The sequence below is a fragment of the Scyliorhinus canicula genome, chromosome 3, assembly GCF_902713615.1.
Source record: "Scyliorhinus canicula chromosome 3, sScyCan1.1, whole genome shotgun sequence".
Taxonomy (NCBI): domain Eukaryota; kingdom Metazoa; phylum Chordata; class Chondrichthyes; order Carcharhiniformes; family Scyliorhinidae; genus Scyliorhinus; species Scyliorhinus canicula.
In genome coordinates, this window is record NC_052148.1 from 30,134,557 (window position 1) to 30,150,512 (window position 15,956).

At 44.1% G+C, this 15,956-nt stretch overlaps 1 protein-coding gene across 3 annotated transcripts in view; it reads right to left on the reverse strand.

Annotated features, from left to right (window-relative positions):
* Positions 1-15,956, reverse strand: part of ctnna2 (catenin (cadherin-associated protein), alpha 2) — a 1,599,328-nt gene that overhangs the window by 1,458,588 nt on the left and 124,784 nt on the right. For all 3 annotated transcript variants that reach the window (XM_038793235.1, XM_038793233.1, XM_038793234.1), the window contains exon 3: positions 14,252-14,447. In XM_038793235.1, coding sequence (XP_038649163.1) covers positions 14,252-14,447 — 196 coding nt within the window. The remainder of the gene's footprint in view (positions 1-14,251; positions 14,448-15,956) is intronic.

Sequence of the window (15,956 nt, forward strand, 5' to 3'; positions counted from 1 at the left end):
TTTCAACACATATTTTGATCACTTTGAAGAGGACTATTTTTGTCAAATCTAGATCAGCTTATTATGCAATATTTGTTATATGCTGTACTAAGGATTAAAATGATATAATTGAGGAAATGAAATCATTTAGCAATATTGGAAGGGTGTATCATGTTGCTTTTTTGAACTTTATCTAAGACTCTAATTAAGGAAGCTAATCATGAAACCAAGACCGTGAAAGAATGCAATCTTCCTCAATTTTTTTGCATCCTCAAATCTGTCAAGCCTTACACCAAATACATTTTTAGTAACAGAGAGATAAAGGTTCTCCATTAAAACCAGAAAGGTTCACATTGGAGCATTCGAATGAAAACCCATTTACGATGTAATTATATTTTATATCACAGCACTTTCATGTTCAGCCTTGACCTTTTGGTTTCTAACAAAAACATGAACATTTTTTTGCTGTGGCAAATGTGTCAAAAACTGTCAAGCAGTTTTAGCAAGCTTCAAATGAGTTAGGTTTCAAAATAATTTTAAAATGACATAGCCCTTCTAGTTTGTTAAACTTATTTAGACTTACAATGATCGAATTAGACTACGCTGACTATGATTGGCCGATAAAATTACATCCAGTTTAATCTAGAGTGGAATATTAACGTTTTTACCTTGGATGATTTATTTAATGTTAATAGCAATGGTAAGATAACTTAAAACAGAGGCTGCTCTTCCACCAATTTCAAATTCATCGAATCATTAGAATTCCTACAGTGCAGGAGGCCATTCGGCCTATCGAGTCTACACTGACCCTCTGAATCTTGTGACAATACCAACTTGCACTTATATAGTGCCTATAATCGTGAAATACAAAAGTGCTGGAAATACTCAGTACATTTGGGCAGCACAGGAGCACAAGTGGATAGCACTGTGGCTTCACAGCATCAGGGTCGCAGGTTCGATTGCCTGCTGGGTCACTGTCTGTGCGGAGTCTGCACGTTCTCCCAGTGTCTGTGTGGGTTTCCTCTGGGTGCTCCGGTTTCCTCCCACATTCCAAAGACGTACAGGTTAGGTGGATTGGCCATGATAAATTGCCTTTCGTAACCAAAAAAGGGTAGGAGGGGTTATTGGATTACAGAGATAGGGTGGAGGGGAGGGCTTAAGTGGGTCGGTGCAGACATGATGGACCGAATGGCCTCCTTCTGCACTGTATGTTCTATGTTCTATCACAGGATCTGTGGAGACAGAAACATGGGCCCATAACTTCCTCAGAGTGGCAATCTCCGTCAGATTGCCATTCTCGACAGACTTACCTTCACTGTGATGCTGAAGTCCCTGTCTCGCCTAATCTTCCTCACTCAGGCTGAATGAGACAGGAGCAGCGAAGTGCATCCCTGGCAGCTTCATCGTGGAGTAATTGGGTTGCAGAGAATTAAGTCAGTCCTCTTTTTACGGCATTGGCAGCCAGGAAGCGGACGAGGGGGTGGGCCGCAACGAGAGGGGTAGAGGCCACTGCTATGACTGTATTCCCCTGATGAGAAGCCAGGAGACCAACAAAGGCAGGGTACTGCCAGAGGCAGGCTGGCCAAGGTCTAGCATCAAGCCATCCAGCGGTTGTGTGGAGGGGGGGGGGGGGGGGGGGGGGGTTTACATAGAACATAGAACAGTACAGCACAGAACAGGCCCTTCGGCCCTCAATGTTGTGCCGAGCCATGATCACCCTACTCAAACCCATGTATCCACCCTATACCCGTAACCCAACAACCTCCCCCTTAACCTTACTTTTATTAGGACACTACGGGCAATTTAGCATGGCCAATCCACCTAACCCGCACATCTTTGGACTGTGGGAGGAAACCGGAGCACCCAGAGGAAACCCACGCACACAGGGGGAGGACGTGCAGACTCCACATAGACAGTGACCCAGCCGGGAATCGAACCTGGGACCCTGGAGCTGTGAAGCATTTATGCTAACCACCATGCTACCCTGCTGCCCCGAATACCCCGGGTTCTCGATACTGGGGAGATAGCCCTTTTTCTTTACATAGCATGGGTTAGGATCTGGGATGCACTGTCTGAGAGTGTGGCGGAGGTAGACTTAGTTATGTTATTCAATAGGGAATTGGATCATTATCTGAAAAGGACTAATTTGTACATCTGTGGGGAAAAGGCTGGGAAGTGGTACTCGGTGAATCTAGTCGGAATATCCTTCCTAGGTACTGTAACAATTTTATGATTCCAATTCTCTGTCCCATTTCCATTGTGACCCTTCTGTCTGGCCTTCTGCATTGTTGCAATGAAGCACAAACCAAGCTCTTTTGATTTGGTGCCATATTGCCTCTCAGACTCAACACGGAGTTCAACAATTTCAAATCATCAGTACTTCCCCAATTTTTTTAAGGCAACAACAGTCATTGATGATTTGCTCATCTTCCTTTAGATTCTACTTTTATTTCTTTAAGTTCCATGACCATCTCCTTTTTCTTGGTACCACACAATCATTATTTTATCTGCCTGCCCGTCACCCTTTCACAGGCCTTCCCTTTTGTTCTCCCCAAGCCTCACCCCTTTTCCTGTCTCTGCACTTGGTTAAATCTGTTAATTCTCTAACATTTTGAAGTTCTGATTACAGGTCATCAACCTGAAATGTTAACTTGCGTTTCACTCATTCAGAGATACTACCAGATCTGTTGAGCATTTCCAGCATATTCTGTTTTTATTTAAAATGATACAAGGGCAGGTATCCAAAAGATGGATCAAAAGGGCACTTAAAAGAGAAAGTAGAAAAGTGGAGTACAGTAAAGCTCCAGTGTTCGCGGAGGTGACTTTCTTGTGAAACCTCACAAATAGTAAAATCACAAACAATGAACATACTTTTCAATGAGAATCAATTAGATAGGTTCCCACCAGGTGAGGGCAGCATTGGTTTGTGCAGTTGCTGTACAGAAAATTGTGGCACACTGCCTGTATGTGACAGATTGGGGTTGGGTGTGGAGACGGGAGGAGACATGTATTAAAAAAATGTTAAATAAAGGCAATCCCCATTTATGAAAAAAGGGAATCACCTCAAAACTGATGGGCAAAAATCACTGAAAATTTCCACATTGAACTGAACCGTTTATTGCAGCTCTGAACAAGAGATTTGGATATTCACAGGTTAATCTCCGCGGAATGCACCTCAGCTACAACCATTCCAGGCACTGCTTCTCACCCATCGGGAAATTGCTTCATAAAGAGAATTCAATTTCCACAGTCAGGACTAATGGAAGGAATCTGCTTTCAGAGACTTTGACACCATCTCCCCATTAAAGCCGGTCAAGATTGCTGTTCTGCCATGGCTGCCATCTCCTCGTGGTGAGAAGGAGGGGGGGAAAGAAAAGAAGGATAACCAAACAATTAATTGCTTGTGATGGGCAAAGTGATGTAAAAAGGCTTTAGCACAGTTAAGTGAATACATGAAAAAGAAAATCACAAAAGAGCAAAGGATATCAGGGACGTGCACAGAAGGTCAGAATTCAAGGAATGAAGAGTCCTTGAAGGGCTGTGGATGATGGGAATCAGCAAATGTAAGGATGCCAACCATAGGAATGCAGCCTCAGAACTTTGGTGAAGTCAGGACAAACCAGCTGCTGCACTTCGGATACATGAAAAGCTGATTCTGGAAAAGCAAAGTCTGCCACAAGCATCACACTTGAAGTTGTCCCTTGCCAATGGTGTGGGATTGTCTCTCCTGATGTCTTGTTAGCAGAGCTGGTATCTGCTTTGGAGTTTCTGAAACCACATGTCACCGTGATGACAAATTCCTACCTTGAGCTGGCAAATTGATGCTATTTACATCAATCATCAGGTAGCGTATCCCCACTTATTGTGATTGGTTCTAAGGCTTTTCATTTCCATTTTGACAGTATTCCTGAATTGGAGGTTCAGGTGTTCGGTCTCTTGGCATGGACTACTTCAATGAATTTCATATCCTTCTTTGCTCAACTAGCGCTCGCTTGCTTGTCATAAACATATGGACTCTAACCGCTAACGTGTTTCTCTCTCCCACAGATGCTGTCAGGCTGGCTGGGTTTTTCCACACACTTGGTTTTTATTTCAGATGTCCAAAAATAAAAATATTTTGATTGTACTTTAGTGCTCAATTCACTGCCAACTCTCTTCCAGGAATGCCTACCTTGAAGAATTTCTGTTCTTCCCTCCGATCGGATTTCCGTTTGTCTCTCTTTTACTCCACCGGTCCCTCTTTCTTTTTCAACAGCATTAAACCCATCACATCCCTTTTCCTCTTGACTTCTGAAAAGTCATATTAGATTGGAAATGTTAACTTGTGTTTCTCGTTCCACAGATGCTGTTGCCAAGCTGGCCAAGGTTTTCCAACGCTTCCTATTGTATTTCAGATCCCCAGTCTCCTCATAGTGAAGTCCTGCTATCCCAGGAATTATTCTGGTGAGCCTCTGCTGCACTCCCACATGGAAGGTATATCCTTCCTCAGGTGACAGATCCAAAACTGTACAGAAGTAGTTTTCCAATTCATACTTTAAAAATCCTATGGATTTGTCCATGCTACCAGCTCATCAAGATATCCTCAAGCCAACGCTGAATGTGAAAGAGTAGTATGTACAGTGAAAGCATTGAAGAACAATGGCATCCAACTTGCAGTTCTGACCAAAACAATTCCACTCCAAAACAGTTTAGCACCCTGTGACCTCCTCATGGGAAGATTGAGAACTCAACTCCCACACACACTTTGCGCCACATGCACAAGGTGAATGAGGATCGTTCCAGCCACACGAACTATGACAAATGTCACAACGCACACCATCAGGAGAGCCAGTATGAATCCAAAACAAAGCTCACAACTGGTTGATCAGATGAAAATACAGCCCTATCTCATACAAAATGCTAATGGTACAGTAAGACAGAATAGGTATGCACTTGATGGGGTTGGGGATGGGGGGGGGTTATGTGACGGAGGGGGTCTCAGGTAGGTAGGCTCTCTTACTGGTGGGGTTCTCTGGTGGGGAGGGGGATCAGTTATGAGGGGTCTCTGGTGGGGGTGTCCATTCGGAAGGGTCTTTGGTAGGGGGCTCTCTGGTAAGGGCTCTGTTATGGGGTCTCCGGTGGGGGGGACAGACACTGGAACTCATTAAATCGGGCCGCCAGCTCAAAACGGTGGCCCGATAACAGGAGTCCCTCACAATCTCCGTAATGCATAAATTTTCAAGGCAAGGGATAGAGAATCTCCTCTGGTCATCCACTCTTAGCGCAAGCAGAGGCGATTCATCTCCGGTGGGAAAACATAAATCTCTCAAACAGAGAATTCAGCCCAATATGTCTTGGGCCTCGAGACACGCACCAAAAAGGTTCAGAGCCTCAGAAGAGAATGACAAACAATTGGTATAACACTTTCAGAGTGGCCACATACTCTAACCTTCACAACATTCGACAACACTCAATTTGGGGCAGCAGGGTAGCATGGTGGTTAGCATAAATGCTTCACAGCTCCAGGGTCCCAGGTTCGATTCCCGGCTGGGTCACTGTCTGTGTGGAGTCTGCACGTCCTCCCCCTGTGTGCGTGGGTTTCCTCCGGGTGCTCCGGTTTCCTCCCACAGTCCAAAGATGTGCGGGTTAGGTGGATTGGCCATGCTAAAATTGCCCGTAGTGTCCTAATAAAAAAAGTAAGGTTAAGGGGCGGTTGTTGGGTTACGGGTATAGGGTGGATACGTGGGTTTGAATAGGGTGATCATGGCTCGGCACAACATTGAGGGCCGAAGGGCCTGTTCTGTGCTGTACTGTTCTATGTTCTAACACCACACTCTTCATGATAACACACTTGGCAGTTGTATTCATCATTTCTCTCCAGATACCTCACAAATCCATCTGAGCAGTCAACACTTTCTTGCAACAGCACCTCATTAGGTACCCAAAAATGGTGTCGTCTCCACCTCAAGTCATTACAAAGACTACTCTTTTTTTGTTTTCTTTCCTTACACAAGAGAGCACAGAATTTGGTGACAAGCAAAAATCACAGTGAGTGAAGGTAACAGGCCACCTGTTCCACTGGGAATGTGGTCTTATCCCAGCTGACTACAGATTTTAGCAGCAACCTGCTATACAGCGCGAGTCTCCAGAGTCACTTGTGCGGAGACATTTGGAAAGAGTTGGTCTTCTACATGCAAGACCCTGCTTCAGAGGGCCCTCATCTCTTTCCAGCTTTATCAGAGTAGCCACCCTCTACCCTGCAACTGAGGCGAAGGTAGCTGATAGTGCTGGTGCCGCAGCAGCTGTTGTTCCAGTTAGTGCTGATGGAGGTGATGATACTTCTGTTCTTATCCCTTACCACATGTGCAATGCTTAGCTACAAAAGCTGCTCCTCTGTCATGTTAAAGTCTTCACCTGAGGAAGGAGCTGTGCTTCGAAAGCTAGTGATTCAAAACAAACCTGTTGGACTTTAACCTGGTGTTGTAAGACTTCTTTCTATGTTAAAGTCTGGCAGCAAGAAACGTAGCTGAAGGTGAGTGGTGTGTTCAAGAACTTTTTAAGAAGCTGGCTGTAACAACCCCAACCTTCCCCCCCCCCCCCAGATCCACGGGTATACCTTGATTGATCTCCCCATGGGACTCACCAAATATGAGCTTGCCTGCTAGTGGGCGGGAGCTCACCCGGCTGGGGCTCAAAAGATCGGCCCGGACAGGGACCGACATGTTGGTTGTGCCAACGGGACTATACGATGTAAATAAATTTGCTGCCACAAGCAGATTTCCTGTGCCCATAATAAAACAACATTCACCTTAATGCTCAGCTTCCTGGGTCTTAATACCGGGGTTGAGGAAAAATAAATTTTACTCCGATTCTGGATGTCCCAGCCACTCTAGAGGAGTGCTGTGCAGCAGTGTGTAAAATTTATTTTCTTTAAATGCGTTCTTTGGGAAACTGGAGGCCTTCAATGCAGACCTAGAAGATTGGACTCAGTATGCGGAACGGATTAGGTACTTTTTCCAGGCCAACGGCATCGCTGGAGAGGTCCGACAGAAGGTAATCCTCCTGACCGTCTGCGGGGTCCCAACCTTCAACATTATAAAAAGCCTCCAGCTGTGCTGGATTCAAAATAGTTTGACAAATTGGTAGATCAAGGGGAGTGAATGGTCCAAAAACCCAAAACCAACTATAATCATGCCACCACACTGGTTCAACACGGCTGTACGGACTCCAGGCCAGTCAGTTATAGATTTTTTTTACTCTACCCCAACGGCTCTCTGAGCTTTAAGAGTTTGGGCCATCCCTTTCCGAGATGTTGAAGGATCTGCTGTTGTACCTAATTAATAACACGGCCACACAGAGGAAGCTATTGGCGGAGTCTACTCTGGATTTGAAGAGAGCCATTGAGCTAGTGCTGTCTCGCACTGCAGAAAAAGGGATTCAGAAACCCCAAAGTTCCATGAATTACAGTGTCCATAGTGTTGCTCAACCTCCATACGAGACTCCAGCGGGATCCCAGGGTTGTGCTCGAATGGCCAAGACATCACTGAAATGACACCTTGGAGTACAACACCACGCCAAGCCTCAATGTCCGGGGCGGTCACCAACCGGCGGGACACCTCCCTTGAGGATGAAGAGGAATTTCAGCAACATTGCCAGGCCTGTGGGCATTGAACGCATGGCAACCAAGGTCTCCAGAATCGGCAGAGAGCACGCCGCCCTGGACAAATGGTGATGTCACCTCAAGCCAGTGCCTTGCACATCTCCATTTCCACTGATATTTTGCTAGAATCCTCTACCTTAATAAACATTGCTACAAAGTCTTCTAACCTTGCACTGCACCTATAAACCTGCTTCTTCCTCCTTATCCAGGAAATGATATCACACCCTAATAGACATCAAAGTTAAGATTTGAAGTTTTTAAATTCAGTGTTAAGACCCGAATGCTCCACAATGTCTACCAGAGAGTCATTGCTTCTTAAACTTGCGCTGAACCATAAGTCAGAGAGGTCAGGGTGGGAGTGCTACAAAATTCAAAGGACAAGCATCATGGGATCCAGGAGTCAGAGACAGAACATAGCTATTCAGCCAAGTGAAAAAATAATCTATGCCTGGTTTCCCTGACGTAGAGGCATTGACTGAGAAGCGAATAGGTTGGAGGAAGTGCATTTAAATTGCTATCACACACAAAGTATGTTTGTGGCATTTTTAAAATGGGATGGCAGCACAGGAGGAAATGAAGAGGCAAATATTGTATCTTCTAAACCTACATGGGGGTGCCAGGAGATAGACAAGAGGTAATAGCAATGATGGAAGAGTGAAGAAATCATGAAAGTGAGTTGCACTCCCAGTTTAAAAGATAAACAGTGTTGAAGAAGGTGAATGGCAGGGTCTGCATCTCCTGAACATGCATGAAAAAAATACCCTCTCCCCAAGCTTTAAATAAACAAGCTGCCAATGCTTCCATTGTTATTGAATATCACTCCACTCCGAGGTCCCCACCTGCTTCAAGAAGACCACTATCATACCGGTACCAAAGAAGAACCAGGCAACGTGCCTCAATGACTACCGCCCGGTGGCCCTGACGTCAGTTGTAATGAAGTGCTTCGAGAGGCTGATCATGAAGCGCATCACCTCCATACTCCCGGAACGCCTTGACCCACTTCAATTCACATACCGTCGCAACCGGTCCACATCAGATGCCATTTCCCTGGCCCTCCACTCATCCCTAGAGCATCTCGAAAACAAGGACTCCTACATCAGACTCCTATTTATTGACTACAGCTCCGCCTTAACACCATAATCCCAGCCAAGCTCATATCAAAGCTCCAAAACCTAGGACTTGGCTCTCACTGCAACTGGATCCTTGACTTTCTGACCAACAGGCCACAGTCAGTAAGAATGAACACCAACCCCTCCTCCACAATAGTCCTCAATACCAGTGCCCCGCAAGGCTACGTACTTAGCCCCCTACTCTACTCCCTGTACACACACGACTGCATGGCAAAACTTGGTTCCAACTCCATCTACAAGTTTGCTGACGATACGACCATAGTGGGCCGGATCTCGAATAACGATGAGTCCGAATACAGGAGGGAGATAGAGAACCTAGTGGAGTGGTGCAGCGACAACAATCTCTCCCTTAATGCCAGCAAAACTAAAGAGCTGGTCATCGACTTCAGGAAGCAAAGTACTGTACACACCCCTGTCAGCATCAACGGAGCCGAGGTAGAGATGGTGAGCAGTTTCAAATTCCTAGGGGTGCACATCACCAAAAATCTGGTCCACTCATGTCGACGCTATCACCAAGAAAGCACAACAGCGCCTTTACTTCCTCAGGAAACTAAGGAAATTCGGCATGTCCACATTAACCCTTACCAACTTTTACAGATGCACTATAGAGAGCATCCTATCGGGCTGCATCACAGCCTGGTATGGCAACTGCTCGGCCCAGGACCGCAAGGAACTTCAGAGAGTCGTGAATACCGCCCAGTCCATCACACGAACCTGCCTCCCATCCATTGATTCCATCTACACCACCCGCTACCGGGGGAAAGCAGGCAGCATAATCAAGGATCCCTCCCACCCGGCTTACTCACTTTTCCAACTTCTTCCATCGGGCAGGAGATTCAGAAGTCTGAGAACACGCACGAACAGACTCAAAAACAGCTTCTTCCCCACTGTCACCAGACTCCTAAATGACCCTCTTATGGACTGACCTCATTAACATTACACCCATGTCTGCTTCATCCGATGCCAATGCTTATGTAGTACATTGTATATATTGTGTTGCCCTATTATGTATTCTCATGTATTTTCTTGAATTCTGTTTAATTCCCTTTTCTTCCCATGTACTGAATGATCTGTTGAGCTGCTTGCAGAAAAATACTTTTCACTGTACCTCGGTACACGTTACAATAAACAAATCCAATCCAATCCGAATATCACCAATTTTAAAACATTCACTGGTCCAGGATGTTCTGTCAAAATAATGGCGAGGCCAAGTACCCTTTTAACAAAGCCAATCGACCCCTCTGACATTGAAAGCCAGTTATCCGAACTGCGGAGTCTAATTCCTTCAAGTATTAATTGTTGCTAGAGACTTTAATAAGAGAGTGTCAGATTTAAAATGATTATTTTTTTGAACTTTACCATTGTCTCTTCTTTTCTTCTCTCTTCATCTTTCCATCTCTTAATACTCTTTCGGTCCTTGAAAAGAAACCCACTTTAAATTGAAGTTCCTTCATCAGACCTCGGGCAGAAATTTATCAGCCTCTGGGAGACGAGGGTGGGTCACCTCACAGGGAGCCACATTGCGACACCTCATTGACGCAATCCACACTGCGGCATTTTACAAGTAGTGGCACTGGATACAAAGTGACTGACAGGAACTTTAACCCTATTAAGGGCCATTTTCTCGGGTACTGGTATCTTGCTGATGGGACACAAATCTCCGCTGTGAGGGGAGGCCACCAGCTTCAGGGGGCAGCCTCCCAGCAACAACCCAGGAGGGCCATCTATCGGATGGCGCAAAGAGGGGACCGAAAGCAGGAATGACAGCTCCCACAATCCCTCTCATCTCACTGGAAAGGGTTCAAGTCTGATCCTTGGCCCCCTGAATTTTATTTTTTCAACTTAACTAGCTACCCAGATTCCAAGCCATCCTGCATCCTTCAGCAACAACCAACACTCTCAGCAGTGCTGCTGAATCATCAAAGTTCCAGCCCTCTGATTGTGCTGGTAGCAGTGGCCAAGAGCATCAGAAGCCTGCTCACTGTCCTTAATTGGACAGCAGGCCCACAAGCAAATAATTAAGAGGCCACGTCTAACTAATGGCTGATGCAGTTTATGTCCTGCTATTGTAAATTATAGCTTATTATAAATTTAATTCTCAGTGTTGTCCTTCTAGAAATTAATCTGCATCCTTAGTTTATAAATACACTCACAATCCCACTGCGTTTTACATATATGTCACCTTCATCGTCAAATTAATAACAAATATCTGGCAGTAGTTAAATAATAAAACAAAATACATTATCAAGGGGAGATGGTGGTGTAGCAGTAATGTCACTGGACTCTTAGTCCAGAGGCCCAGGCTCGTGCTCTGTTCAAATCCCACCACAGCAGCTTCTGGAATTTAAGTTCAATTCATAAAATCTGGAATTGAAAGTTAGTCGCATCACTGAAAAGGAATGCATGACAGAGTATATTTCTTGAGCTTATTTCAAAAGGATAGGGAAGGTTGGATCCAGACATTTTAGAACTGAGCCTCAACATTCAGTAATCTTTTATCTTTCAGTAATGACATTTGAACTCAGGATATGGAAAATGTAAGCATTCAGCACTGATTTTCTCTGACTGAACACTACACACCTGAAGTATTCATCATTAACATTCAGCCTTTTCGGGTCAAATTATAAATATGGAGCATACTCTTCCTCTCCCGGAGACAAATCTTAGAAGAACAAGATGGCACTGTTTACATTTTCTTTGATGTGTAGGCTCTCAGCAAGACAGGCAATCTTTTGCATAGTATCCACAGCAGAATCTAAATTGAGACAGCCATGACAAGCAAAGCAAATAGTCTGATTCCAGGTCCACCAATTCCATTCTGAATCATGACATTAGGCCAGTGTTTTTCAAACTGGTTTTTCCAGGGACCCATTTATACCAACCGGCACACGGCAGCCGACCTTCACGACCCAGCATTTTCTGACAGGTTCACAGGACAGCGTGGATTTCATACCTCAGTTCGTAAACTCTGAGTAGTTCCCCTGTTGACTGATCATTACAGAAACTCTTCAAGTGGATGAAGTCCACCGTCATTGGGATTGACTGGTCACTGTTTCAATCCAATGCTTTAATGTAGTTTAAAAGGTCAACAAAAAATTTACAGCCACCCTTCAGTACACAGAGGGCGACGATGTGATGATTTTCCATGGCTTTTATTAGATCCTTTGCCAAACGTTCAGTTCTGTCCATGATTAAACCATGAGGAATATATATTCTCTCCAGATCATTACAGTAATGTTTAGGGATGCAAATGAGATATAGGTCATAGCCTTGTCCATCATCGGTGATCACCACGCAGTCAGTCACCACCATACCGCGATCGCACTTTGACCCCGGCTTCAGGTCACAACACCCCCAGGCCGCGTGCGCACTGATGAGCGGCCACACATGCGCAGTGCACCCGCATTTTGTTTTAGCTGGTTGCGGCTGCCATTTTCAAAGCCGCTCATAGCGTCATTGTTACTGTTGCGCGTGAATTCCCACAATTGGGAGCGCCGTGATGGACAGCTTGGCGACCCTCCCAACACCCGCCTGCGACCCACCTGTGGGTCGCGACCCCCAGTTTGAAAATGGCTGCACTAGGACAACTTTTTCCTTCGAATTATTTTCCTTGCAGGTAAAATACAGGGCCTCCAAACATCTTTTCTTCGGACCAGAAACTCAGCATGTGAGGAAGAATAGGAAAGTGAATGTGGCATATAATTTTGTATGTCAAAATAGCAACATCCTACTGATTCATCGGCTTGTTGCAGGTCAGTACACGATTATTTTTAGCCCCATGCAAGTAGCAGAGGATCACCCAGGTGCAGGTTTGCAAGTGCACATTTTTTTGTTACATTCTGGACATTCCGATTTAAAAACATGCAGTCATTAAAAAAAGCAGCCCAGAACCCCTTATTCTTATTCTGTTCATGGTCCTGAAACTTATTTTCCAATCCTGTCAATCATGCATTTTTGACCAATTGCTATAATTCAACCAAACTTAACATCTGTTTCCACTAGCTCAATTTTCAGAATTTAACATTCTTCAGAATTTAATTGATTTACAATAAACCATACAATACTGAAATGGTACAGACTAAAAAGATGGAACACAAGTACACCATTGACACAGGTACCAGACTATCATTTAACAGCCACAAAAATACAAATGTTCTGTCCAATCAGTCCACTTTGATGCTTATACCCCAAACGAGCTCTAATGCTAGTTCCACATGCTGATTTGTTCCAGAGAAAGTTCCTTTACTGGACTTTTTTTGTCAAGTTCAAATCCATAGAGTAAAACAATGTTAGAAATGTAGAAAATTTACAGCACAGAATTATTTTCCTCACTAACAGCCACATGGCCAATTTTTGCATCATCTGCAAAATTCTTGCCCATGCCCCCACCCCGGCACTTCAAGCCTAAACCATTGGTTATATACTGTGAAAAGCAACCTAAAGTTAGAAGGTTTTGTGCTTTCACTGGTAACTCCACTACAGCAAGGAAAATCCTGTTTTACACTCCCTTCATGGACCTCATCCCACGTCCCACTATAATTAGTTTAGAAGGGCAGCACGATGGCGCAGTGGTTAGCATTGCTGCCTACGGCACTGAGGACCCGGGTTCGAATCCCGGCCCTGGGTCACTGTCCGTGTGGAGTTTGCACATTCTCCCCGTGTCTGCGTGGGTTTCACCCCCACAACCCAAAGATGTGCAGGATAGGTAGATTGGCCACTCTAAATTGCCCCCAAATTGGGAAAAAATATTGGGTACTCTAAATTTATTTTTTTTTAAATAAAAAAAATAATAATTAGTTTAGAAGAGAAGGCTGAAATTATAAACAATTGCTTGGAAATGTACAAATATCATATCAAACTGGTTCAACATGAGCACATATGGAAATTAGTACAAGTCTTTTAATTTTGTAAATGTTTGTTACATAAGTAATTAGCAAAAAAATTAGCTTATCTCTAAAGTAATAAGATTTTAGTAAGCAAATCCCACAATAATTTGCCTATTTGCATTGAAATGTATATTTTCCATTAAACAAGCATTACAATAGTCCATAATGAATACTGTCGTCACAGAGGTGGAGTTGTGTAATCTCTGACACAAATAAATATCTTTCATGGCATACTTAATTAGCACAGTTTGCATTTTTGAATTCTGATCAGAATTAGAATGGCAGTGTGATGCTACTTGTTCATTAGCTAAGGGAGATACAAGCCAAACACTATCCACTAACCATTTTGCAAAATGCTCATGGGAATGTCCATCGAGGCCAGGATTTCGAACCCCATCTATTCAAATAGCCTATCGACACACTCTCAGGAATCAAACAACACTTCAGCAAGTGTCATGCGCCATTAATAGAAGAAAAGAGGAGAAGTGACACCCCCCCTAAAAAACTGCACAGTATGATCATTAAGTAGGAAGATTAACATCATGACTCCCTGACTGCATTTCAAATCCCAACAGCCAGAGATCTGTACAGGTATGCTTAAACCAAACAATACGCACCTTGTTTGCGAACATCTTCCACAGCCACTAGCAGCTCCTCCTTCAGATCCTGGCTCTCTTTCGCAATCTGGTCCCCCTTCTCTAAAAAGTTTTGTGTTGCTTGTTCTACAGAAGCAGCCAATACATGTGCTTTCTTGGATCGACCTTTCTTTTTACTTGATGGGCCCTTGCTGCTTGTGTTCACAAGGGTAGTTACCTAAAGATAATAAAACCAAATAAAATAATTTCTTAATCATTTATTTCTTCAAGACTGATTGTGCGCTCCACGTGTTTTGCATAGAAATGCTGAACCCAAACTCTTAGCAAAATCTATGTATTCTATCATTTTTTATGACAACACATTGTGCAGCATTTTTTCCTGCTAACAACTAAACATGAGGCAGAGAGCTTTGCGTTTAAAAAGTTCAAACTGAATAAGAACAAAGTTAATGTAATAATTTGTAACACCATTCTGATTTGACCAAAATCAAGATAGTTCTGAGATTACATGCCCACAATAGTGCATGGGATTTCCATCTCATAGAATCCTGACAGTGCAGGAAGTCATTCGGCCCATCAGGTCTACACCAATCCTCTGAAAGAGCACTCTACCTGGGCCCACGTCCCTACCCTATCCCCGTAACCCAGTAAGCCCACATATCCTTTGGACACTAAGAGGCAATTTAGCACTTTTATTCCTTTAGTTCTAAAGGACAAAATTCAATTTGCCTTCCTTATTACCTGCTGTACCTTTATAATAGTTTTCTATTGATTTATGCATGAGGACACCCAGATCCCTCTGCACTGAAGCACTCTGATAATTCTCTCCATTTAGATAATAAATTGCCTTTCCATTTTTCAAACCAAAATGGATAACCTCACACTTGTCCATGTTAAACTCCATCTGCCAAATTCTGGCCCACTCACCTATCCATTTGTAAATTTCTTATTTCCTAATTGCAATTTACTATCCCACCTATCATAGTGTAATCTGAAAATTTGTCTTTCATGTCTCCTATCCCTGCATCCACATCATTAATATATATTGTATAGTGGCACTCCACTAGTTAAGTCTTGCCAGCCAGAAAAAGACTCATTTATCCAGATTCTCTGTCTTCTGTCAATTAGCCAGTCTTCTATTCAACCTAATAAATTAGCCCAAAATCCCATGTGATTTTAATAGTAATAATAATCTTTAATTGTCACAAGTATGAAGTTATGGTGAAAAGCCCTTAGTGAAGATAGGTGTGTCAGGTGCTCGGGGAGTCCAGCGAACTATGTCCATATGTTCTGGGCATGCCTGGCATTGGAGGAGTTCTGGAAGGGGGTGGCGAGGACGGTGTCAAGGGTGGTGGGATCGAGGGTCAAGCCAGGATGGGGACTCGCGATCTTTGGGGTTAGGGTAGAGCCGGGAGTGCAGGAGGCGAAAGAGGCCAGTGTGCTGGCCTTTGCGTCCCTAGTAGCCCGGCGAAGGATTTTGCTGCAATGGAAGGACGCGAGGCCCCCAAGCGTGGAGACCTGGATCAATGACATGGCGGGCTTCATTAAGCTTGAGAAGGTCAAATTCGCCCTGAGAGGATCGGTGCTTATTTTATTTAAATTTGATTTATTTAATTTTAATTTATGGTTAAGTTCTCTTGTTTGGGGGGGGGGGGGGGGGGGGGGGGGGGTGGGGGATACATGTGATGTTACGGTTTGGGGGGAATTGTGGGTGTTATGGGGCTGT